The 26,538-nt window shown below is 43.9% G+C and overlaps 1 protein-coding gene across 8 annotated transcripts in view; it reads right to left on the bottom strand.

Moving 5' to 3' along the window:
- The window catches only part of ablim1b (actin binding LIM protein 1b), a 468,612-nt gene that overhangs the window by 142,611 nt on the left and 299,463 nt on the right, over positions 1–26,538 (bottom strand). For all 8 annotated transcript variants that reach the window (XM_085994431.1, XM_085994434.1, XM_085994436.1 and 5 more), the window contains 2 exons: positions 6,609–6,735; positions 1,131–1,224 (listed from right to left, as the gene is read on the bottom strand). In XM_085994431.1, the coding sequence (XP_085850557.1) occupies positions 1,131–1,224; positions 6,609–6,735 (221 nt within the window). The remainder of the gene's footprint in view (positions 1–1,130; positions 1,225–6,608; positions 6,736–26,538) is intronic.

Below are 26,538 nucleotides of genomic sequence, written 5' to 3'. Positions count from 1 at the left end.
TTTTTAATTAGAACCACACTGAAAGAAGCCAAACTCATCCTGTTGAAGCTGAACGGAAGATGGCAGCAATATGTTTTTGTAACTGTCTTTGCCATGTTTGGCTTCCCTGTGTCAGGCAAACTGTCATAAAAAAATACCTTTCATAGCCAAATACCTCAAGGCACTTCACACAATGAATTACTTGCTGAGTTTCAGTTACTGTCATTATGCTGGTTACTGACATTCCACAAACAGCCATATGATCGATGACCAGTCTGCTTTAGAAACTGCCTTGCAGCGTAAATAGGCAGTGTCACCAGCAGGTGACTTGGTCCCTGTGCTCAGTTCTGCTTTTGATGCAGCTATGCACTGTAAACCAGATATGAAAAACAATACTGCTTTGATTAAGTAACCTATTTATTAATTGGTTGCAATAACTTCTATGTAATAGATTATATTGTAGATATTTCATAAGTCAAATAGATTGATCATATACTTGTCCCATTACCATCTCCTTTTGCTTTGCGCCATCATCGCTTTTGTCTTTTAATCACTCCTGCCTTCCATCCTATCACAGACCTTCCCTTTTGTTCTTTCCTCCCCTCCCCCCTTTCCCTGCCCCTACACTTGCTTAAAAACCTGTTACATCTCCAACTTTTTCTAGTTCTGACGAAGGGTCATCAACCTGAAACGTTAACTCTGTTTCTCTCTCCATAGACGCTGCCTGACCTGCTGAGTGTTGCCAGCATTTTCTGTTTTTATTTCAGTATTCCAGCATCCGCAGTATTTTGCTTTTGATCATATACTAGCTGTTTTAAACAATGTTTATTGGTTTAGATGTCACATTGTGCCGGACATACTTCAAAAAGCCACTGTTTTAACACAAGGGAAAAATAAAAACAGGCAGCAACTGTTTCAGCACAAAGCTATAATGAACAAACAACATAATATTTTTACGATCTATCGTCATGTTTTTGCCAAACACTTTTTTATAAAGGAAAAGCTCCTTTGAAAATATAAATAAAATACCTCAGATTTACTATAACAGAATATATAATTTGACTGCATTCAGTTGGGATTTATGTGAGGAACAGGTCTTTACTGTCTGCTGACACAATCACTTAAGAGGTAAGTAGTCCCTATGTACGTACCTCCAAGACCTTTCCAGTGATGAACTTGTCACACTCTTCACATTTCACACCAAAGAGACTTTGATAATCCTTTTCACAATAGGGAGCACCATCTCTATCAGAGGTTTGTGGGTAAATAGAAAAAAGGAATAAGAATATAGTAATGAAACGTAATGGATTCTAAATAAAAACTGAAGGCTATGCTCATATAAATTTATATCAGAATTAGATTTAGTACCGGATATACAAGATTAACACTGATCTTTCAAAAATCAATCCTAACAAGACATATGTTTACTAATACAAGTTATTGAGGTAAATGTTAAAAAGTGAAGATAATGTTCAATGCAGTTTTACTTATCAAACTGTGCTTTTTTAAACAAAAAAAAATTAAAACCACTTATTTCCTTAAATGTTTTCACAAGATCACAAGATAGTATTGATAAGGAAATCCATTGGCCCATATTAACTCAATTGTGTCTCAAATGATTCCAAACAGCGTCAGCGGGAAACTCGAGCGGCAGAGCGGGGCTATAAAAGGCCCCAGAGACCAGGTAAGGCCTCACAGCGTCGGCGGGAAACTCGAGCGGCAGAGCGGGATTATAAAAGGCTCCAGAGACCAGGTAAGGCCTCACAGCGTCGGCGGGAAACTCGAGCGGCAGAGCGGGGCTATAAAAGGCCCCAGAGACCAGGTAAGGCCTCACAGCGTCGGCGGGAAACTCGAGCGGCAGAGCGGGGCTATAAAAGGCCCCAGAGACCAGGTAAGGCCTCACAGCGTCGGCGGGAAACTCGAGCGGCAAAGCGGGACTATAAAAGGCTCCAGAGACCAGGTAAGGCCTCGCAGCGTCGGCGGGAAACTCGAGCGGCAGAGCGGGACTATAAAAGGCCCCAGAGACCAGGTAAGGCGTACCAGTCTCCGAACTCAGAACTCGGAGGGAAGGAGAGAGGTAAAAAGTAATCCAAGTGTGACGTCACCAAAAAGCAGGTAAGTGATTGGTTGGTGAGTATTTCTCTCTTTTTTAAGCTTAAACTCTGTGGTTTATAGTTTCTAAGGTGCGATATTCATCATCTAGAATCGGAGCAGAGGGTATTTAAAAATAATATTAATAAATTTAATTAATTACATAGAATGGGAGATCAGGTGATGTGTTGCTGCTGCAATATGTGGGAGCTGGTGGACACCATTGATGCTCACGGTGATGACATTTGCAGTAAGTGTTGGCTGCTCGAGGAATTCCGGCTCCGTGTTGAAGAGCTGGAGTCCGAGCTTCAAACACTGAGACACATCAGGGAGGGGGAGAGTTACCTGGACTCTGTGTATCAGGAGGTAGTCACACCAATTAGATTAATTAATTCAGATGTAGTCCGTGGCCAGGGTCAGGATGGTGTGACTAGAAGTGAGGCAGGTACGGGGATCCAGGAGGTAGTGTTGGAGGAGCCGCAGCCCTTGCTCTTGTCTAACAGGTTTGAGGCTCTTACTCCCTGTGAGGATGGGAACAGGGACTGCGGGGAGGATGAGCAACCTGGCCACAGCACCATGGAGCGGGGGGCCATTCAAGTGGGGGAAGTTAAAAGAAATGTTGTAGTGGTAGGGGATAGTATCGTTAGGGGGATAGATAGAGTTCTTTGCAGCCGAGAGCGAGAGTCCCGAAGGCTGTGTTGCCTGCCCGGTGCCAGGGTTAAGGACATCTCCTCTGGGCTGGAGAGAAACTTGGAGTGGGAGGGGGTGGATCCAGTTATCGTGGTCCATGTTGGTACCAACGACATAGATAGGACAAGGAAGGAGGTTCTGCTGAGGGAGTTTGAGCAGCTAGGGGCCAAATTAAAAAGCAGAACCACAAGGGTAATAATCTCTGAATCACTACCTGAGCCACGTGCAAATTTGGCTAGGGTAAATAAAATTAGAGAGTTAAATGCGTGGCTCAAAGACTGGTGTGGGAGAAATGGGTTTTGCTTCCTGGGACACTGGCATCAGTACTGGGACAGGAGAGAGCTGTTCCATTGGGACGGACTTCACTTGGCCAGTGCTGGGACTAGAATCCTGGCAAATCGAATAACTAGGGCTGTAGGGAAGGCTTTAAACTAATTAGTGGGGGGGAGGTTTTAAGAGAGCGAAAAATAAAAATGACAGCGGAGAAGGCAATAGAGCAAGGTAGCAGTGGGGGAATTAAAAACCAGAGCGTGTCAGGAAGGGACAGAATGTATAATGATAAAGGTAAAGTAGTAAAAGGGGTAAAAGCAGGAATAAATTGTCAGAAAACATATTTGAAAGTTCTCTATCTGAATTCACGCAGCATTCGTAACAAAATTGACAAGTTGACGGTACAAATAACTACACATGGTATGATCTGGTGGCCATTACGGAAACATGGCTGCAAGATAATCATGACTGGGAACTAAACATACAAGGGTTTTTGACAATTAGGAAGGACAGACAGGAAGGAAAGGGAGGTGGGGTTGCTATGTTAATCAAGGATGGAATCACTGCAATAGTCAGAAATGATATTGGGTCAAAGGATCAGGATAGTGAAACAGTTTGGGTGGAGATAAGGAATAATAAGGGGATAAAGTCACTAGTGGGCGTAGTCTATAGGCCTCCTAACAGTTGCAACTCTGTTGGTCGGAGTATAAATCGGGAAATAGTTGGGGCTTGTAATAAGGGAACAGCTATAATCATGGGGGATTTTAACTTTCATATTGACTGGACTAATCAAATTGGGCATGGCAGCATTGAGGAAGAGTTCATAGAGTGTATTAGGGACGGGTTCCTTGAGCAGTATGTAACTGAACCAACCAGGGGGCAGGCAATCTTAGATCTGGTCCTGTGTAACGAGACAGGATTAATAAAAAATGTCCTAGTAAAGGATCCCCTTGGAATGAGTGACCATAATATGGTTGAATTCCAAATTCAGTTTGAGGGTGAGAGAGTTGGATCTCAAACCAGCATACTAAGCTTAAATAAAGGAGACTATGAAGGTATGAGAGTAGAATTGACTAAAGTGGACTGGGAAAACAGATTAAAGTGTAAGACGGTACAAGAGCAGTGGTCTACATTCAAGGAGATATTTCACATCTTTCAAGATAAATATATTCCACTGAGGAAAAAGGGGAGTAAAAGAAAAGACAGCCATCCGTGGCTTAGTAAAGTAATAAAGGATAGTATTCGACTGAAAACAAGGGCATATAAATTAGCCAAATCTAGTGGGAGGATAGAAGATTGGGAAGCATTTAAAAGCCAGCAAACAATAACTAAAACATTAATTAAGAAAGGGAAGATAGATTATGAAAGTAAACTAGCAAAAAATATAAAAACAGATAGCAAGAGTTTCTACAGCTATATAAAAAGAAAAAGGGTGGCGAAAGTGAACGTTGGTCCCTTAGAGGATGGGACCGGGAAACTAGTGGTGGGGAACATGGAGATGGCAAAGACGCTGAACAAATATTTTGTATCAGTCTTTACAGTAGAGAACACTAAAAATATCCCAACACTGGACAAACAGGGGGCAATGGGAGGGGGGGGGGGGGGGGGAGGAGCTAAACACGATTAAAATCACTAAGGAGATGGTACTCAGTAAAATAATGGGACTTAAGGTGGATAAATCCCCCGGACCTGATGGCCTACATCCTAGGGTCTTGAGAGAAGTGGCGGTAGGGATTGTGGATGCATTGGTGATCATTTTCCAGAACTCCCTGGACTCAGGAAAGGTCCCGGCAGATTGGAAAACTGCTAATGTAACACCCTTATTTACGAAGGGAAGTAGACAAAAAGCTAGAAACTATAGACCAGTTAGCCTAACATCGGTGGTTGGCAAAATGTTGGAGTCCATTATTAAGGAAACAGTAACAGAGCATTTGGATAAACATAATTTAATAGGACAGAGTCAGCATGGTTTTACGAAGGGGAAGTCATGTTTGACAAATTTGCTCGAATTCTTTGAGGATGTAACATACAGGGTGGATAAAGGGGAACCAGTGGATGTAGTGTATTTGGGCTTCCAAAAGGCATTTGACAAGGTTCCACACAAAAGATTACTGATCAAGATAAAAAAATCACAGGATTGGGGGTAATATACTGGCATGGGTGGAAGATTGGCTATCTAACAGAAAACAAAGAGTTGGGATAAATGGTTCGTTCTCGGGCTGGCAATCAGTAACTAGTGGTGTTCCGCAGGGGTCAGTGCTGGGACCCCAGCTCTTTACAATCTATATTAACGATTTGGAGGAAGGGACCGAGTGCAACATATCCAAGTTTGCCAACGATACAAAGATGGGAGGGAAAGCAGTGAGTGAGGAAGACATAAAAAACCTGCAAAAGGACATAGACAGGCTAAGTGAGTGGGCAGAGATTTGGCAGATGCAATATAATGTTGGAAAGTGTGAGGTTATGCACTTTGGCAGAAAAAATCAAAGAGCAAGTTATTATCTAAATGGAGAGAAACTGCAAAGTGCTACAGTACAAAGGGATCTGGGGGTCCTGGTGCATGAAACACAAAAAGTTAGTATGCAGGTGCAGCAGGTGATCAGGAAGGCCAATGGAATCTTGGCTTTTATTGCAAGGGGGATGGAGTATTAAAAACAGGGAAGTCTTGCTGCAGTTATACAGGGTATTGGTGAAGCCACACCTGGAATAGTGCGTGCAGTTTTGGTTTCCATATTTAAGAAAAGATATACTTGCTCTCGAGGCAGTTCAGAGAAGGTTCACTCGGTTGATTCCAGAGATGAGGGGGTTGACGTATGAGGAAAGGTTGAGTAGGTTGGGACTCTACTCATTGGAGTTCAGAAGAATGAGAGGCGATCTTATCGAAACATATAAGATTGTGAGGGGGCTTGATCGGGTGGATGCGGTGAGGATGTTTCCACTGATGGGTGAGACTAGAACTAGGGGGCATAATCTTAGAATAAGGGGCTGCCCTTTCAAAACTGAGATGAGGAGAAACTTCTTCACTCAGAGGGTAGTAAATCTATGGAATTTGCTACCCCAGAGAGCTGTGGAAGCTGCAACATTAAATAAATTTAAAATGGAGATAGACATTTTCCGAGCAGATAAGGGAATTAGGGGTTACGGGGAGAGGGCAGGGAAGTGGACGCGAGTCTAGATTCAGATCAGCCATGATCCTATTGAATGGCGGAGCAGGCCCGAGGGGCCGTATGGCCTACTCCTGCTCCTACTTCTTATGTTCTTATGTTCTTAAGATTTCCGCTTCCACTACCTCACCTGGAGGTCCACTCCAGGTGTTGACTGCTCTTTGGATGAAGAACAACTCTCTGACAAATTTACCTCTGACAAGTGATTTAAGAAAGAGTACTATGTATACTGTAATTTTCATTTTTATTTCTAATCTTATAGCAACATTCCCAACAATAGTTCCCCTTCATCATCCAAATAATGCTACTGTTAGTAGTGCTAGTGTTGTATGGCACCAAACATCAAAATGGAATGAAGAAACTTAGCCACTGGATTCTGTGCACCTCAACATACAGACTAGAATTAGCACTTACTTGCTGATGTACTCCCCAGTAAGGACCTTCCCGCAGGCCTTGCATTTGAAACACCCAAGGTGCCACTGTCTCTCGAGAGCCAATAAAGCCTGTCCATTTTTTATATCTCTGCCACAGCCTGCACAATCTGAAAATAGAAAAGAACCAGTGAGAATGGCATTTTAAGTGGCAAAATGTGATCTTCATGCAGACGTCTAGTCCACATTTTTAAGCATCTTACATAGTCCTGATGGCTCAGCAGAGGGAGGTCGGCCAGCGTTTAAAGTGCAAGTGTGTGGATGAAGATGAAGACAGGACTAGGCTCAGATGGCCCTAATGATACTTGGGGACCTGCTGATAGTTGGGGGCCACATTTCCTCTTCAGTTATCCCGGTGAGCGCTATTTGAAGTGATGGGGCAGGAAAATTCAGACTGGGAGGCACTCCATTGGCTTCCTCCTGTCCAATGCTATTTCCAGGATTTTCCACTGGAAGTGATATTGTGCATATAATACATCAAATATAGGCGAGCATGTTATAAGACTTACAAGACTGCGCCATATGATGTGTTGCCCATCGTTTGAGCCTTAGCAACACTGGATGGCAGGCACGGCAACATTTTCCTGCTGTCCAGTGTTGCTATGGGTTGTGGGTGAGGGGAGGTTTAAATATTATAGGGTCATTTTACCTAGTGCAATCAATCGCAGAGCACTAGGCAAATTTAAAATTTGATCCTTTCAATGAATGTTTATGATTCTTCAACCAGCACTGCCAGCTCTCTGTCTGCAGCGTGGGTACCTTGAGCCTAATTATTCCCCCCTCCCCACCGGAGGCGGGTCTTCCATCAGCACCATAAATAACCCTAATGCCTGTCCTAATTATTTCAATTACCCTGACTCCAGGGGGTCAGGGATGCTGGCAAGTACTGGGAGATGTCACACCCTGCCAAAGATCCACTGCCATTGTGGTGAAAAGGAAACTCAGCCCCCCACTGTCTAGGGTCGTGTGAAGAATGGCTATGTGGAGGAGCACCTGAGGGGTTGCCTATGTTCGTGAAGCTGTACTGTAACTTGAGTACAGCTCTTTTCCTGGGTGGGCTCTATTTGGGCAAAGTGAGCACAGTGCACCACAAGTGTGTTGTACCCCGAGAAGCACTGGCGTGCTAGGATTTTGGGTGGCCTTCGCTTACATGGAGAGGGCAGACTCTGTGCTCTCGTGGAGGTGCACAATTGGCATGGACCACCCAGGTGGCAGGAAGTTTGGGCACACCTCAGGACTGAAAGGGCTGAGGTTGATCAAAGGTGTTTGGAGCAAGAGGAGGCAACTGCGAGGAACTACTGCAGAAGGATTCTTATTGACTGGCCCTGAAGTTCTTGCAAACAGTCACTGCTCCTGCACTGCAAAATAACATCTTTACACAAGAGAAGCAGGAGGCCCCTCACCAGAGGGTGAGCTCAACTTTCTCCCCAGTTGTTGAACTCAGAGAAACAGTACTCTGTGGTCCAACTATTAAGAGAAGGATTCTTTCTGAGAATGAAATGTTGGGGACATTGGTGGATTTTCCCAGATGTTTCCAACAAATAGAGGCTAGTATGAAGGAGTCCAGCAGTTGCATATGTATGATCTTGAGGGTTGGCTTACAGAACCTGCAGACATCCTCAAATAGAGTAGAAATTCCAAGAATTCACCAGTGATGCTGCGATGACAGCTCAAACACCTACCACCCAGATCTTGGACAGCACTATCCCCATTTCAGGGGGAATGGTTACTGAGAAACTTGCCCAAATAAGGCACGAGATAGGTACAAGTGTCTGTGATGTCATTGAAGTCATCAGGTCTGCGCAAGCACAGATCAGCGGGCATGATGAGATGGAGGCTCCAAGTAGGGTTGAGATGGAAGTGACCGTGAGAAATGTTGCTTTCTCTGGATAGCAGCACTTCCATGCTACTCCTCCATTCCCATGGCCACCCAAGAGCCAGAAAGCAGGTGGTGCCTGCAGCAGCAGAGAGTTCACAGCCTGTAGTGGGACGATCCAGTGTCCGTACTCAACGGGATCGAGGATCACTTCATTCCAGGCACCATGTACTGGAGACACAGCTTAGCCCCCTCTCCCGGTCTCCTGTCAATGGGCATTCACTTAGAAAAAGCATTAAGTGGCTTGGGACGTTTTATTTAATTATAGGCGCTATATAAATGCAAGTTGTTGTTGTATTAGGATAGGAAACTGAGCAGCTAGAACACCACAATGGAAAAAGTGATTAGAGGGTAGCATGATAGTGATAAACAGTAGACAGTCACGTAAATGCCACCCTGTAAAAAATCACTGTTGGAACTCGATCACTGTTCTATTGGTGCTTTTTTATTGTAGATGAACGGGGAGAACAAGTGTAGTTGTGTACACTGAAGGTTTATGAATAAGAGGAGTGACGTAATAAAACTCACTACGCACTTGGTTTGAGCATAAAGCAAGGCTTTAATCAACTTGTTTCAGAACATGGAGGTCTAGTTGTACTTCACTAGTTCCTTGTCTTACAAAATGTCCCTGGAAAGCTGGGGCCGACGCCCGAGTATTTATACTCCTTGGACGGTGCCACCAGCTGGCCGTCCAGTGTTATTTCACGAGTAGTTTCTTGATGAATGATGAGATTTATAACAAGGAGTGTGTTGCTTTGAGTATGAGGATTCTCTTTGTGTTGTTTGTGGGATGGAGGTATATTTTTGGGAGCAGTTTCCCCTGAACTGCACCCAGTACGAGAACAGAAAATTTTGAATGCACACGTCTGAGACAGTCATTTGCATGCAATTTACACTGCTGTGTCCTCTTCAGATGCAACCATCTGAAATGCCATACAGGAAATTCAGCTACCATGCAAGTCAGGCACAAATTGGTGCGAAAGATTAGCACCCATTTTTCCTATGCATAGTGCTCAGCTTTTAGGCCCCCTAACAGTAACCACACGGTAGGATGGAGTATAAAGGAAGAAATAATGGGAGCTTGTCAGAAAGTTACGGCAATAATCATGGGGGATTTTAATCTACATATAGACTGGAAAAATCAGATGGGCAAAGGTAGCCTAGATGAGGAGTTCATAGAACGTTTTCGGGATAGTTTCTTACAACAGCACTGCCGGTAATTGCCACTTGGGCTATATAAGCCTGTGTATTGTGTATATCCTTTAGAAACCCCCCCCCCCAGACTTGCTTAGTAAATACCTATGAACCAACTCCTGTCTTCAGTGTCTTTATCTACACACGGACACTACAGTGGCGACGAGGTGGAAACGGACTTACCTGCAATTCGGCAGCACCTCAAGGACATCAATTCCTCCAGCGTCCAGAAGACTCAAGGAAGTAAGAGAAACTGTGGTTTCACCAGCTGGCCAAGCTGGTGACAGGTACTGCGCTAATCCTTCCTGGGCGTCAGGCTGGAGCTCCAGCGGCGGGCTCTACAGCTGAGACAGGCAGCGAAATCGGAGGCAAGCAATAACGGACTGGGAGGGTGCACTCGAGAGACGGCCGGCGCGGCAAGCAGTTCAGCGTTTAGACCTCCATCGGAAACGAGTCTCCCACAGTGAATAAACGGAAACCACAGTAAAACAGCGTTGTTATCAGTAGCAGCGGCGGGAAAGCGCGGGAAGCGCCATATCGTTGCTACAGAGAGAAAAAAAAAAGAGCGGGAAGCGCCATATCTTTTCTGAAATGCCTAAATCTGGTAATATTGAGGCTTTTGATGGCGAAATAGAAGATTGGACCACATACGTGGAAAGAGTAGAGGTTTATTGCACTGCAAATGGAATAACAGATGAAAAAAAAGCTTCAGTACTTCTGAACTTAATGGGCGCGAAGACACACGGGCTGTTACGAAATTTAATCACTCCAGCCAAACCAAAGGACAAGACTTTTAAAGAAATTGTTGATACCCTGCAGGAGCATTTAAACCCAACACCGCTGCTGATAGCGGAACGATTCAAGTTCTTCAAGAGAAATCAACACAAGAATGAAAGTAACGCTGATTACCTAACCGAATTAAGAAAGCTATCAAAGTACTGCCAATTCGGAGCAGGACTATCGGATTATCTTCGAGACAAATTTGTTTGCGGTCTCTTAAGTGAAGGAACACAAAAAAGACTGCTTTCTGAAAAAGATTTAACATTGGACAAAGCTTTCAGTATGGCTGTATCATACGAAGCAGCAGCAAAAGGAGCTGCAGAGATACAACAAGAGACACAGGACTTCCGGCAACCATAAAATGACACAGGAGTTCGGAAGATGTTATCGCTGCGGCAGATGCACCCATAACCAGAGGGACTGCTGGTTCAAGGGCAAAGCATGCAGGCAATGTGGTAAGATTGGACACATTGCACGGGTATGCCAATCTGGACAAAATAAATCCACTGACAGAAAACAAAAAATCAATAAAGAAAAGTACAGGAAGGTACAAATGATGGCGGACAGGAGCTCCGAAGACCAGAATAGCGATAGCGACTCCGGAAACAAGAGACTAAGCTGTCTCAAATTACATAATGTACTTGCCAAAGAGGATTACCAAACCATTTGGGTTACCCTCACAATAGCAGGGTCCCCAGTTAAAATGGAGCTAGATACAGGATCAGCTCTAACCGTAATAAATCGACGAGATTACGAGGCGCTATTTTCGCATATACCTCTAAAAGACACATCCATTATCTTAAAAACATATACGGGGCAGAAAGTCTACCCCAAAGGAAAAATAAGGGTGCCTGTGGTATACAACGGCAAAGAAATACAAAAGTTGTATTTATACATTCTACAAGATGGTGGTCCACCGTTGTTGGGACGTGAATGGATAAGGAAGATACGTTTAGACTGGCACTCCATTCAGGCACTGACGGTGACCAGTAAGGAAAAAAACAGTGATGACATCATACCTGAATGATTAAAAGACATCTTGGCCAACGCCAAAGAAGTGTTTCAAGAGAAACTAGGAACCTTGAAAGGCATCACCGCCTCAATAAAAGTGGAAGATACAGCAATTCCAAAATTTTTTAAGGCAAGACCGGTGCCATACGCAATACGTCCGGCAGTCGAGGCAGAGCTGAAGAATTTGGAAAAGGCAGGCGTATTATCCAAAATAGATTGGAGCGAATGGGCAACACCCATCGTTCCAGTCATGAAAAAAACATTGAAAAATAACTCTGAGGAACAGAAAAAAATTCGCATCTGTGGGGACTTTAAGGTGACTGTAAACCCGGTCCTTCACACGGTACAGTATCCTCTTCCGAGGATAGAAGATATTTTCGCCTCACTATCCGGAGGGAAACGTTTCACAAAAATTGACTTGGCACAGGCATATCTACAGATGGAGGTTGAGGAGACCTCTAAAAAGTATCTCACAATAAACACACACAAAGGCCTGTACCAGTACAATCGACTGGTTTTTGGAATAGCATCAGCTCCAGCTATCTGGCAAAGAGCTATGGAGCAAGTCCTGCAAGGGATTCCGGGGACTCAATGCTACCTAGACGACATCCTTATAACAGGAGAAAACGACAACGAGCACCTTGCCAATTTGGAGCAGGTGCTCACTAGGCTGAAAGAACGGGGCCTACGAGCAAATCGCCCCAAGTGCGAATTTTTCCAAAATCAGATATCATATTGTGGCCACATAATTAATAAGGAAGGGTTGCATAAGTCACCTGAAAAAATTGAAGCAGTTATAAAAGCCCCAGCACCTGAAAATGTTTCACAATTAAGGTAATTCCTGGGATTAATAAATTACTATCATAAATTTTTACCGAACTTATCAACTATTCTACACCCTCTTAATGATCTACAGACAGGAGTGATTTGGAAATGGAACGAAGACTGTAAACGTGCCTTCCATAAATGTAAAGACTTAATCACATCCGAGAAAATTTTGGCTCATTACAACCCATCACTACCAATCAGACTGGCGTGCGATGCATCCCCTTACGGCATAGGAGCGGTATTGTCCCATAGATTCCCTGATGGCTCGGAACGGCCGATAGCTTTTGCGTCACGCTCATTGAACTCAGCTGAGCGTAACTATGCCCAGATAGACAGGGAAGCACTCAGCCTGGTATGGGGAGTGAAGAAATTCAACCATTACCTACACGGACAAAAATTTACCTTGCTGACTGACCATCAACCCCTCATCTCCATATTCAACCCTAAAAAAGGTGTCCCCATTATGACGGCACAAAGACTACAGAGGTGGTCCCTTTTTCTAGGAGCACACCAATACAACATTGAATACAAAGGGTCAAAACAGCATGGGAATGCTGACGGTGTATCACGCCTACCGTTGCCAACGATAGAAGAGGCACCTACAGTAGACCCAGTAGAGATATTCCACTCTACCATAGTGGAATGTCTACCGGTGACAAATTCTGCCATTGAAAGGGAGACAAGAAATGACCCTACTCTCTCACGGGTCTACGATTTAACAGTGAAGGGATGGCCAGCACATGGCGAACCACTGTTGCCAGCATTCTCGCAAAGAAGAGAACAGCTGTCAGTGTGCCGAGGAACCTTGATGTGTGGATCCAGAGTGGTGATTCCACCCAAACTCCAGGATAAAGTGCTAAAGGAGCTTCACGAGGGGCATCTGGGTGGAGTGAAAATGAAGAACCTAGCTAGGGCGTTTGTATGGTGGCCAGGTATCGATGGAGACATCGAAGACATGACCAAGAGCTGCCTAGGATGCCAGAAGGTCCAAAATGCTCCACCACAGGCCCCTCTACATCCATGGGAGTGGCCCTCATCTCCCTGGCAAAGGGTGCACATCGACTTTGCTGGTCCATTTATGGACTCAATGTTCTTAATCGCAGTTGATGCACACTCCAAGTGGCCGGAGGTAATAAAGATGTCCTCCACCACCACGGAAAAAACCATCACAGTATTAAGGACCATATTTGCCAGGAATGGGCTGCCGGAGCAGATATGTTCTGATAATGGACCGCAATTTGTGTCCGAAGAATTCAGAAAGTTCTTAAAGAACAATGGGGTAAAGCAGTACACGTCCGCCCCATACCATCCCGCCACCAATGGATTGGCTGAAAGGTTTGTCCAGACCTTCAAGAAGGCCATCAAGGCCATGGGTAATGAAGACATAAAACTTCAGCACAAGGTGGATAACTTCTTATTTGCATATAGGAATGCAACACATATGGTTACTAACCAAACTCCCGCCATGATGTTCTACAATAGAAACCTAAGATGCCGGCTGGATTTGATCAAGCCCAACATCCGAAGGGACGTGGAGAACCGGCAGTTTCAGGGCATGAATGAAAGGCCAACTAGGGTCTTCCAGATAGGCCAACCGGTTTTGGCCCGGGACTACCGTACCGAGAAATGGCAGCCTGGAACTATCTGCACACGATTAGGACCACTGATGTATACCGTGGACATCGGAGACAGCATAATAAGGCGCCATGCTGACCAAATCATCAAGTCATCCGAAAAGGGACAACCTACACCACCACTCTATACATCTAACGATGAAGTAGAGATACCCATATCTACCTCCGATCCGGTGATACTGGAGCCCGATGAACCCGACACTGGCCTTCAAGCCGAATCAGCCTTGCCAGAAGAACCTACTACACCACCAGAAACTACTACACCCCCGAGGCGTTATCCGGACCAAGTCAGGAAGCCTCCTGAGAGACTAACTTATAATTAATTAATACAGCAATGTATATTATTTTGCATATAACATGTAATTAATAATTACTTAAAATATGATGTACTAGTTAGCTAGAAGGAGAGCAATTATGGTGTATGTGCCTTTAAGAGCCCCAGGTGTGCGTAATGCCGGTAATTGCCACTTGGGCTATATAAGCCTCTGTATTGTGTATATCCTTTAGAAACCGCCCCCCCCCCCAGACTTGCTTAGTAAATACCTATGAACCAACTCCTGTCTTCAGTGTCTTTATCTACACACGGACACTACAAGCACGTTCTGGAGCCAACCAGAGAGCAGGCTATACTAGACCTGGTATTGTGCAACGAGATAGGGTTAATTAATGACCTCATAGTGAAGGCGCCCCTAGGTAGCAGCGATCATAATATGATTGCATTTTACATTCAGTTTGAGGGAGAGAAGAGTGGATCCAAGACTAGTATTTTAAACTTAAATAAGGGTAATTATGAGGGCATGAAAGCAGAGCTAGCTAAAGTGAACTGGCAAATTAGGTTAAGGGATAGGTCAATAGAGTTGCAGTGGCAGACATTTAAGGGGATATTTCAGAATACACAGAATATATACATTCCAACGAGAAAGAAAAATTCCAAGGGGAGGACCCACCATCCGTGGTTAACTAAAAAAGTTAAAGATAGCATCAAACTTAAAGAAAAAGCATATAATTGCACAAAGATGGGTGGCAGGACAGAAGATTGGACAGAATATAAAAAACAGCAAAGAATGACTAAAAGATTAATAAGGAGAGAAAAATTAGTACGAGAGAAAGCTAGCTAGAAATATAAAAACAGATAGTAAGAGTTTCTATAGATATTTAAATAAGAAAAGTTAACAAAGTGAGCGTTGGTCCTATAGAAAGTGAGTCTGGGGAATTAATAATGGAAAATAAGGTGACGGCAGGTGAATTGAACAGGTATTTTGCATCAGTCTTCACTATAGAGGATACAAGTAACATCCCAGAAATAGCTGTAAATCAGGAAATGGAAGGGAGGGAGGAACTCAAGAAAATTACAATCACCAGGGAAGTGGTACTGAGCAAATTGTTGGCGCTGTGGGCTGACAAGTCCCCAGGTCTTGATGGACTTCATCCTAGGGTCTTAAAAGAAGTGGCTAGTGAGATAATTGATGCGTTGGTTTTAATTTTCCAAAATTCCCTAGATTCGGGGAAGGTTCCATTAGATTGGAAAATAGCGAATGTAATTCCTTTATTCAAAAAGGGAGGGAGACAGAGAGCAGGAATCTACAGGCCAGTTAGCTTAACATCTGTCAAAGGGAAGATGTTAGAAGCTATTATTAAAGACATTATAGCAGGGCACTTAGAAAAGTTCAAGGTAATCAGGCAGAGCCAACATGGTTTTGTGAAAGGGAAATCATGTTTAACCAATTTATTGGAGTTCTTTGAGGAAGTAACATGTGCTGTGGATAAAGGGGAACCGGTGGATGTACTGTACTTAGATTTCCAGAAGACATTTGATAAGGTACCACATCAAAGGTTATTGCAGAAAATAAAAGCTCATGATGTAGGGGGTAACATATTGGCATGGATAGAAGATTGGCTAGCTAACAGGAAACAGAGAGTAGGCATAAATGGGTCATTTTCTGGTTGGCAAGATGTAATGAGTGGTGTGCCACAGGGATCAGTGCTGGGGCCTCAACTTTTTACAACTTATATGAATGACTTGGATGAAGGGACTGAAGGTATGGTTGCTAAATTTGCTGATGACACAAAGATAGGTAGGAAAGTAAATTGTGAAGAGGACATAAGGAGGCTACAAAGGGATATAGATAGGTTAAGTGAGTGGGCAAAGATCTGGCAAATGGAGTATAATGTGGGAAAATGTGAAACTTTCCATTTTGGCAGGAAGAATAAAAAAGCATATTATCTAAATGGTGAGAGATTGCAGAGCTCTGAGATGCAGAGGAAGCAGAGTGTCCTAGTGCATGAATCGCAAAAGGTTAGTACAGGTAGACTATCCTTTATCCGCACTTCCGAAAACCGAAAACCTCTAAAAACCGAAAGTTTTTTCGTGGAGCGTAAGTCGTGCGCACGACATGACCCGAGTGGCGCCAAACATGACAGGAGTGGTCCGGGAGCTCTGCCTTTCCCTGTGAGCAGGGCAGAGGGTCACAGAGTTCCCTCCTGGGTAGGAGATTGCAGGCCGAGCCGGGCAGTGTGAAGGAGGTACCGGGAGAGTGAACCCAACAATACAGCAGCCCGTCCAATAGCTGCAGCGGCCCGTCCGATAGTCTTTTCTTCCCCCCCACCCCGACCTGATTTGCGGGCCAGCTTAGTGTAGGAGTCAGCCGATATCCGGCTTTCCCACAACTGGCGGCGGCAGTCGAGCCCCAGACCCCCGCTAAGTCAAGGAATTCAGATACGGAGCAGGGGGAGCCGGAAACCTCGATCTAACGGCAGAAATCAGCAGCCGTTTGGTTAGTTTTTTTTTCTTCCCCTAGCATTTTTTTTTTCCCCTAGCATTTTTTTTTTTTTTTTAAAAACAGTCAGGCTGTGGAAAGAGTCTCTGTAGCTTAGCAACAGCTTCAGAGATGCTTCCAAGGCAGGGCCCGAGTGTTTACAAGCTGTTGCTAAGCAACAGTGTTTGTTGTCAGATACGGAGATGAAAACCTTCTGAAATCCGAAAAATTCCGAAAACACAGCTGGTCCCAAGGTTTTCGGATAAAGGATAGTCTACCTATATGCAGGTACAGCAGGTAATTAGGAAAGCTAATAGAATGTTATCATTTATTGCGAGGGGAATGGAATACAAAAGTAGGGAAGTTATGCTCCAATTATACAGGGCATTGGTGAGACCACATCTGGTGTACTGTGTACAGTATTGGTCTCCTTATTTAAGGAAGGATGTAAATGCGTTGAAAGCAGTTCAGAGAACATTTACTAGACTAATACCTGGAATGGGCGGGTTGTTTTATGAGGAAAGGTTGGACAGGCTAGGCTTGTATCCGCTGGAGTTTAGAAGAGTAAGAGGTGACTTGATTGAAACATACAAGATCCTGAGGGGTCTTGACAGGGTGGATGTGGAGAGGATGTTTCCTCTTGTGGGAGAATCTAGAACTAGGGGTCACTGTTTAAAAATAAGGGGTCGCCCATTTAAGATAGAGTTGAGGAGAATTTTTTTCTCAGAGGGTTGTGAGTCTTTGGAACTCTCTTCCTCAGAGGGCGGTGAAAGCAGAGTCTTTGAATATTTTTAAAGCAGAGGTAGATAAATTCTTGGTGAGCAAGGGGGTGAAAGGTTATCGGGGGGTAGGCGGGAATGTGGGGTAATCAGATCAGCCATGATCTTATTGAATGGCGGAGCAGGTTCGAGGGGCCGAGTGGTCTACTCCTGCTCCTAATTCATATGTTCGTATGTTTGTATGTATCTGGTCGTTAATCCCAGGAAAATTGTCTCTCGTGTCTTTGGGAGGGAAGATGGGGAGAAAATTGGAAAAAATTGAAGAGATTTGGTGACCCGATTTCTGGGCTTTGCCATGATTTACCAACATGCTATACCGCCGAGTGGATTTGTGCATTGATTTGCTACCCAGTGAGCGCCCAAACTTATCTGGGTCCTCAGATGGGTGCCACATTAAAGATACCTGCTTAAAGGGAATAAACTGATGGGAAGTCCTTTGTCCTTTGTTTCCAACGAGGCACAAAGTGCAAGTAGAAGATATCTGGCAATGGTGTATGGCACCGGGACAGACTTAAAGGAGTTGAAACAAATGGCCAAAAGTAAATAAATTTGAGCAGTGTTTTAATCAATTGAATCTTAAACAATGTCTCATTTTTTTTTCTCTTTTGATGAAATCACCATTTGTCTTTTTTAGCAGAGCTGTAAGTCAATAAATGACGCAGTCAATTAAATTTCTAGTTACAGCTATTGCTTAACTGCTTTGATGTAGAATTCAACTTCACTGCCAAACATACTATCTACACTGAAAGTGCAGGATAATTTAGGAAATAGCTCCCTGATTTGGTGATATGGCATCTTAATGGTGTCATTCAAATAAAAATGTGATGAGATTATATATTAGCAAACACCTGAAGCATATATACAGGTCATGAAAACCTTAAAGACATGGCTTTGGTCACCATACCAACATCTATGAATGCAGTACAAAAAGGGAAAGCACGTAACATGAATTAACTGTACTTTCTCAACTAATGTGGATAGACGAATAAATAAATGAACTCCAGTGATGATACACCTACATCAACAATTTGAAACCGGACATTTTCTACCACTATTCTGTTATTGAAATCTTGCTCAAATCATAATCATTTATGAAGCCTGTTGACTTTAACTAAACCAAAAGCTGCTGAGCTCTGGTAATCTGATAAGCTTTTAAATTTACTACCTTATCATTCGAGAGTGTTATTGGTTTTGATGGCATTAAAAGGGAAATTAGAGGAGCGTGCAATAAGGGCACAGCAGTCATCATGGGTGACTTTAATCGACATATAGATTGGGCTAACCAAATTAGTAACAATACTGTGGAGGAGGAATTCCTGGAGTGTTTAAGGGGTGGTTTCCTGGACCAATATGTCGAGGAACCAACCAGAGATCAGGTCATCTTAGACTGGGTATTATGCAACGAGAAAGGATTAATTAGCAATCTTGTTGTACGAGGCCCCTTGGGTCGGAGCGATCATAATATGATCGAATTCTTCATTAAGATGGAGAATGAAGTAGTCGACTCAGAGACTAGGGTCCTAAATTTAAATAAAGGAAACTACGATGGTCTGAGGCGCGTGTTGGGTAGGATTGATTGGGGAATGTCACTCAAAGGGTTGATGGTGGATAGGCAATGGCAAACATTCAAAGGCCGCATGGATGAACTACAGAATTTGTTCATCCCAGTTTGGCATAAAAATAAAACAAAAAAGGTGACTCAACCGTGGCTAACAAGGGAAATTAGGGATAGCATAAGATCCAAGGAGAGGACATATAAATTGGCCAGAAAAAGCAGTAAACCTGAGGATTGGGAGCAGTTTAGGATTCAACAAAGACAGAGGGATTAATTAAGAAAGGGAAAATAGAATATGAGAGTAAGCTTGCAAGGAACATAAAAACTGACTGTAAAAGCTTTTATAGATATGTGAAGAGAAAAAGATTGGTGAAGTCAAGTGTAGGTCCCTTGCAGTCAGAATCAGGGGAATTTATAATGGGGAACAAAGAAATGGCAGACCAATTCAATACATATTTTGGTTCTGTCTTCACAAAGGAGGACACAAATAACCTCCCAGAGATGTCGGGGAACATAGGGTCTGATGAAAGGGAGGAACTGAAAGAAATCAGTATTTGTAGGGAAATGGTGTTAGGGAAATTGATGGGATTGAAGGCCGATAAATCCCCAGGGCCTGATAATCTACATCCTAGGGTACTTAAGGAAGTGGCCCTAGAAATAGTTGATGCTTTGCTGATCATCTTCCAGCATTCGATGGAATCTGGAACAGTACCCATGGATTGGAGGGTAGCTAATGTTACCCCACTATTCAAAAAAGGTGGTAGAGAGAAAACAGGGAATTACAGACCGGTAAGCCTGACATCGGTAGTGGGGAAAATGCTAGAGTCCATTATAAAAGATGTAATAGCAGAGCACTTGGAAAACAGTGACAGGATCAGACAAAGTCAACATGGATTTACAAAAGGTAAATCGTGCTTGACTAATCTACTGGAATTTTTTGAGGATATATCTGGTAAAATAGATAAGGGAGAACCAGTGGATGTGGTGTATTTGGACTTTCAGAAGGCTTTCGATAAGGTCCCGCATAAGAGATTAGCATGTAAAGTTAAGGCACATGGGATTGGGGGCAAGATATTGACTTGGATAGAGAACTGGTTGGCAGACAGAAAGCAAAGAGTTGGAATAAACGGGTCTTTTTCCGAGTGGCAGGCCGTGAGTAGTGGGGTACCGCAGGGATCGGTCCTTGGGCCCCAGCTATTCACAATGTATATTAATGATCTAAACAAGGGAACTAGGATGTAATATCTCCAAATTTGCAGATGACACAAAGCTGGGTGGGCGTGTGTGCTGTGAGGAGGATGCCGAGAAACTCCAGGATGATTTGGAGAGGTTGGGTGATTGGGCAACAGCATGGCAGATGCAATATAACGTGGATAAATGTGAAGTTATCCACTTTGGTGGCAAAAACAGGGAGACAGATTATTATCTGAATGGCAATAGATTGGGAGAAGGGGAAGTGCAACGAGACCTGGGTGTCCTTGTGCACCAGTCGCTGAAGGTAAGCATGCAGATGCAGCAGGCGGTTAAGGCGGCAAATGGCATGTTGGCCTTCATAGCGAGAGGGTTTGAGTACAGGAACAAGGATGTCTTGCTGCAGTTGTACAGGGCCTTGGTGAGACCACATCTTGAGTATTGTGTGCAGTTTTGGTCACCTTATCTGAGGAAGGATGTTCTTGCCATGGGAGGAGTTCAGCGAAGATTCACCAGGCTGATACCTGGGATGGCAGGAATGACGTATGAGGAGAGATTGGGTCAATTGGGCTTGTACTCGCTGGAGTTTAGAAGAATGAGAGGGGATCTCATTGAAACTTATAAAATTCTGACAGGACTGGACAGACTAGATGCAGGATGTTCCCGATGGTCGGGGAGTCCAGAACCAGGGGTCACAGTCTAAGGGTAAGGGGTAGGCCATTTAGGACAGAAATGAGGAGGAATTTCTTCACCCAGAGAGTGGTGAACCTGTGGAATTCTCTACCACAGAAGGCAGTAGAGGCCAATACATTAAATATATTCAAGAACAAGTTGGATATATTTCTTAAGGCTAAAGGGATCAAGGGGTATGGGGAGAAAGCAGGGACCGGGTACTGAATTTGGATGATCAGCCATGATCGCATTGAATGGCGGAGCAGGCTCGAGGGGCCGAATGGCCTACTCCTGCTCCTATCTTCTATTTTCTATGTTTCTATGAACTGGTATTAGATGGTAGGAATATAGAAAATAGGAGCAGGAATAGGCCATTCGGCCCCTCGAGCCTGCTCCGCCATTTAATGCAATCATGGCTGATCATCCAAATTCAGTACCCTGTCCCTGCTTTCTCCCCATATCTCTTGATCCCTTTAGCTTTAAGAAATTTATCTAATTCCTTCTTGAATATATTTAATGAATTGACCTCAACTGCCTTCTGTGGTAGAGAATTCCACAGGTTCACCACTCTCTGGGTGAAGAAATTCCTCCTCATCTCAGTCCTAAATGGCTTACCCCTTATCCTTAGCCTGTGACCCCTGGTTCTGGACCCTCCCGCCATTGGGAACATCCTTCCTGCATCTAGTCTGTCTAATCCTGTTAGAATTTTATAAGTTTCAATGAGATCCCCTCTCATTCTTCTAAACTCTAGCAAATATAAGCCTAATCGACCCAATCTCTCCTCATGCGTCATTCCTGCCATCCCAGGTATCAGTCTGGTGAATCGTCGCTGCACTCCCTCCATGGCAAGAACATCCTTCCTCAGATAAGGTGACCAAAACTGCACACAATACTCAAGGTGTGGTCTCACCTTTATTGTATTTTATTTAGGTATTGGATTTTAGCAATTCAACACCAAAGTTATCCCTACAATGTAAATACCCATGATGACCTAGCCTTTTTATGGATCAATAGTTATGACAATTCTGGTACAGCCACTGGAAAAATAGTTTTAAAAAATCATAATATTTACTCTCCATATCCCTAGAGGCATGACTGACTTCAGCTGACTAAACCAAATGCAACACTATAAAATATTGTAAGCAATGGATTCAATTCATTTAATAGCTTCAAATAATTGAATTTATACTTTGGTGTCATCCATTATTTTTCCAAACTTTGATGGAATCTGCTTAGCTATTTACTGCTTTCCTCCAGTGGGTGTAATCAATAACAGCATCTTGCATTTATCTGGTGCCTTTAACATAGAAAAATGTCCTGCGGTGCTCCTTAGAAGCAGTGGCTGTTGAGCCAGAGGAGGAGATACTAGGAGGGGTGATGAATCAACATTATCCAATTTAAAGCTCTGTTTCGACAATAGTTACTCCCAGACTAGAATCATCCTTTTAATTCTCCTAATTTAATGCTTAGCTCACTTTCTTCACAGCAGGCAAGATACTTCAGCTGTTTCCCAGTCTGTTATTTTCCGATCCCTACGAGTGTGTACGGGCTGTGTACACACCCGTAGGGACATCGAAAATGCCGGTTTCAGAGATCGCACGCCTGCCCTGGAGAAGGGCCTCTGCGGGGGGGTGGGGGTGGAGGGGGAAAGAGTTCCACTTTCTGCAGAACCTCCGCCCACTGAAATCACTTAAAAATCTTATGCCTGGTAAAAGCAGGCATAAGGCCTGCTTTTACCAGCATAAGAATTTTAAAAAGTAAAAAAAAAAAAATTTTTTCACTCATAATTTAAAAATACTTTTTAAAAAAAGGTAAGTTTATTTTTAGCCCTGTAAATATTTAATTTAATGTAATTTTAACTCATTTTTAAAATGTGATTAAAAAAATGTATTTAATGTTTTGATGTCTTTTTTCAGTGATCCCCATTCATACTTTTGACGGGTCTATCTTTCAAAAGTATGAAGGGGGATTCCCTTCTCCCATTGGCTCGCCTGGCCCACGTGATCCCAGGGGCACTTGCGAACCACATGCGCCCCGGGATACGTGGGCCCTGCGCATTTCGACTGGAGAGAGGCCCAGGAGTGGAAATAGCCTCACCTCAGGAGCCCTCAGGTAAGAGCGTGGATTTTGTTCCCCTATTGGAAATTACGGGCCAATATTATTGTTCAGAGAACTATAATTAGTGAAGTATTGGACTTATCCTTTTTCATTCTAACCTTTTCAATATGTACAGCGTCTTACTTTGGAAAGGCAACTAACCAAACATAACATTTATCGGTCAAACTAAAAACAACAGGCCTATGACTGGTCAATTTAATGTCTGTACCAAAGCCATTTAATAAATGCAACACTGAGTATCCAAGACATATGTTGGTGGAATGATGAAATTAATTCCAGGTGAACACAACTATCTTCAATACATGGGTGATAATCTGTCGGAGCAGATCACCTGTTCTTTATAGAACACGCCCAATTCTCATCCCATTGATTTCAATGGGTTGAAACTTGGGGAGGTTCAATAACGGCAATTTGTCCCACTGTCTTGTCAATTTCAAAGTTGGTTACCAAATTACTCCCATAGCCATAATCTAGCGGAAACAGATAATTGAACAGATCCCTTTTTATCAAATTGCAAATGAACAAAAGAAACATTTGGAAAAACAAAGCACAGTAAGAAAGTATCGGAATAAAGTATGGCATGACCTTTCTGAAATTCCACAATAATCTATAATCACAGTTTGATACTCCTCGGGAGGTAGGCTTGTTTTAACACGAAGCTTCTGCAGTATTGAGCATTAGAATTCAAAAGTCAGAGGCTTGAACTAAATTGGCAAGAAAAAATCCCCAAAATTCGAGTGGATAATTTCTGCATCTGATGGGCTAATCTAGAATCTACCATAATTAGAAATCGACATGAAATGATTTGAACTGTATCCACTCAATCACGTGTTTAGACCCTGCTGTCACCTTAAATCAGATGTATGCTGGAGATTGACACATGCTCCAAGGTAAACTACTGACAGAGGTGAGGATTGGGTAAGGGCGCGCTGGAACACTGGGCGCGCCGGAACACTGGGCACGCCGGAACACTGGGGAGGGAATTCCAGGGCTTAGTGCCTCGGTAGCTGAAGGCCCAGCATGGGTCAGCCCTTCAGGAGAGGGGAAATAACTGGGTTTAAAAGCATCCGTAGCTTCACCATATAACCACCTTATGCCGTGTGGGAAGGAATACAGAAAATGTCAGCTTGTGATATAATTTGCCACACCATTTACAAGTGGCAAGAAACAATCAGAGGCCAGGAGTCCCCCCAGGCTGTGGACGGTTACAGTTTGGTGCCAGGGAGCACAGGAGGAATTTTCGGAGTAGATCACCTGCCAGCCCTCTGGTCAGCAAATGGGAGGCATGAGGGGCCTACAAGAGGAGGAAATGATTTTTAAATGGACACACTATGCAATATTTTAGTTAATTTTTCAATGGCATTCATCGTTATGAGATATTTTTGAGGAACACCTGGTTTGTGTATTTCCCCACTGACCAATGCACTTTGACCTTTGGTCCTGGCTCTGTAAATGGCCAAACAGCAGAGGCCAGCAACCTTCCTGAAATTAGAAAGTCAATTTTCCATATATTGTCCACTTTCAGTCCATTTGTTCTTCTGCATCAAACAGATTCAGTTCACGGCCTGAAGAGCCTCCTTTACAGCAAACTGGTTCTGAAAATTTGAACACTAGATGGCAGTCATGAATTATAGGGCAGAACAATCCCAGCCAGGGCTGTTACACACAATGGAGGTGAAATTTGACTTGGGTGGATTAAAAAACGGACGATAGTGAATCGGCAGCCCGTTCCATACTCCGCCTGATTTAAATGGAAAAGAAAATTGGGAAGAGTTACAACGGGCTGCTGATTCGCCATTGTCCGTTTTGCGCTGCCGCTCAAGTCGAATTTCCCCTCCCCCATCCACACTTTTGTTATATGAATGGAACAGAAAGGAATCCCAAGCCACTTCCGCTTATGGAAGTTTTATTTTCTATTGTGATTCATTCTATGTTATTTTCCAAGCATAAGAGTTATTTGTAGACAATCAGTAATTAAATCTGCATATTCTAAATCTGAATCGTAAACATATAATCATAAAATCATTGAATTTTACAACACAGGAGGCCATACAGTCCATTGCGCCCGGTATCTGCTCTCTGAAACAGCTTTCCACTTAGTCCCATTCCCTTGCCCTTTCCTACAACTTTTTTAACTTTTCTTTTACAAATCTTTATCCACTTCCCTTTTAAAAGCTGTTTTTCGTTCTTTTGATGATGATCCTAAATTTATGTCCTTCAGTTACTGACTCACTCACCAATGGAATCCCTATTTACCTTATCAAAACCTCTCTTAATTTTGAGCATCTCTTTCAGATTTCCTCTTAACCTTCCTTGTTTTAACGAAAAGAGCCCCAGTTTCTCTAATCTTTCCTCATAGCCAAAGCCTCTCATCCCTGGTATCAGTTTAGTGAAATGCTTCTGTACCATCTCCATAGTCTTGACATCCTTCCTAGATGGGCAATTATGGATGGGCAATAAATGCTGGCCTTGCCAGTGACACCCACATCTCCATAAACGAATAAAGTCGGGCACCCGAAACGGGACACAATGGCCCCGATTTTTGGCTTGTGTGGGAAATGGTCGGGTTTCCCCGAATGTGGGGTTTCTGACACACTTAAAAAAGTGTCAGCCAGCTCCATGCAATTTTCCCTCAATTGGCCAATTAATTCCCAGCATGTGGGAAGCCTTGCTAATTGTCCAATTCGAGTCAGAAATCCCCACAGTATGATATCATCATTCGTGGTGCTTTCAAGGTCCATAGCAAGCACTGCATCCTCTGAAGGCTTCCAAACGAACCATACAGGATGGCAGAGGAGCCTGCAGCAGCTGTGGCCAGTGCCAGACCCCGAGCTGCCTTCAAATTCGACGAGGCGTCACTACAGGCATTATTGGATGGGGTTAGGGCCCACAGGGAGGTCCTCTTCCCTAGGTCAGGGAGGAAGAGGCCTCCCACTGAGACCAATGCTGCATGGATGCAGGTGTCAGCAGATGCCAACTCGCTGGGAGTCGCCAGAAGAACCTTGGCATTACATCTCTAACTCCTTCCTTTACTCCCCCACAGTACCATCCAGAGCCCCCGTCCTCACTGTGGAGGAGGAAGAGGCTGTGCAGCCAGACTCCTCAGAGGAAGCTCCAACCTGAGGGCACAGCGTCAGCAGAAGTAAGCGCACCCAGCACCAGTGCAGACACTCACACCTCGGCGGGACCTTCGGGACATAGAGTAGTGTTGTCACCTGGTGTTTCACAGCTCACAAGTGAGCCTCAGCAGATTCTGGAGACAGGGACAGCAGTGGAGAGTCCTCGTTGGAGGGCGCAGGACTCTGCCAGCTCAGCTCAGCTGCGCTGCATGTCGACCCTCTGCCTCTGGGTCCATCCGCAAGAGAAGAGGTGATGGATCTCCATGCACAGTTGCAGGAGTCTCTGGCAGGTTTTGTCTCCAGGGTCGCTGCAAGTGTGGAGCGAATGGAGGAGTCCATAGCGACCATGAGCAGAGCCTTTGTGGAGTCATTGGCGCATGAATGCATCACCATGGAAAGG

Source organism: Somniosus microcephalus, chromosome 8 (genome assembly GCF_052327205.1).
Source record: "Somniosus microcephalus isolate GS21.2 chromosome 8, FLI_Smic_1.0, whole genome shotgun sequence".
Taxonomy (NCBI): domain Eukaryota; kingdom Metazoa; phylum Chordata; class Chondrichthyes; order Squaliformes; family Somniosidae; genus Somniosus; species Somniosus microcephalus.
This window is presented reverse-complemented; position numbering and strand designations above follow the sequence as displayed.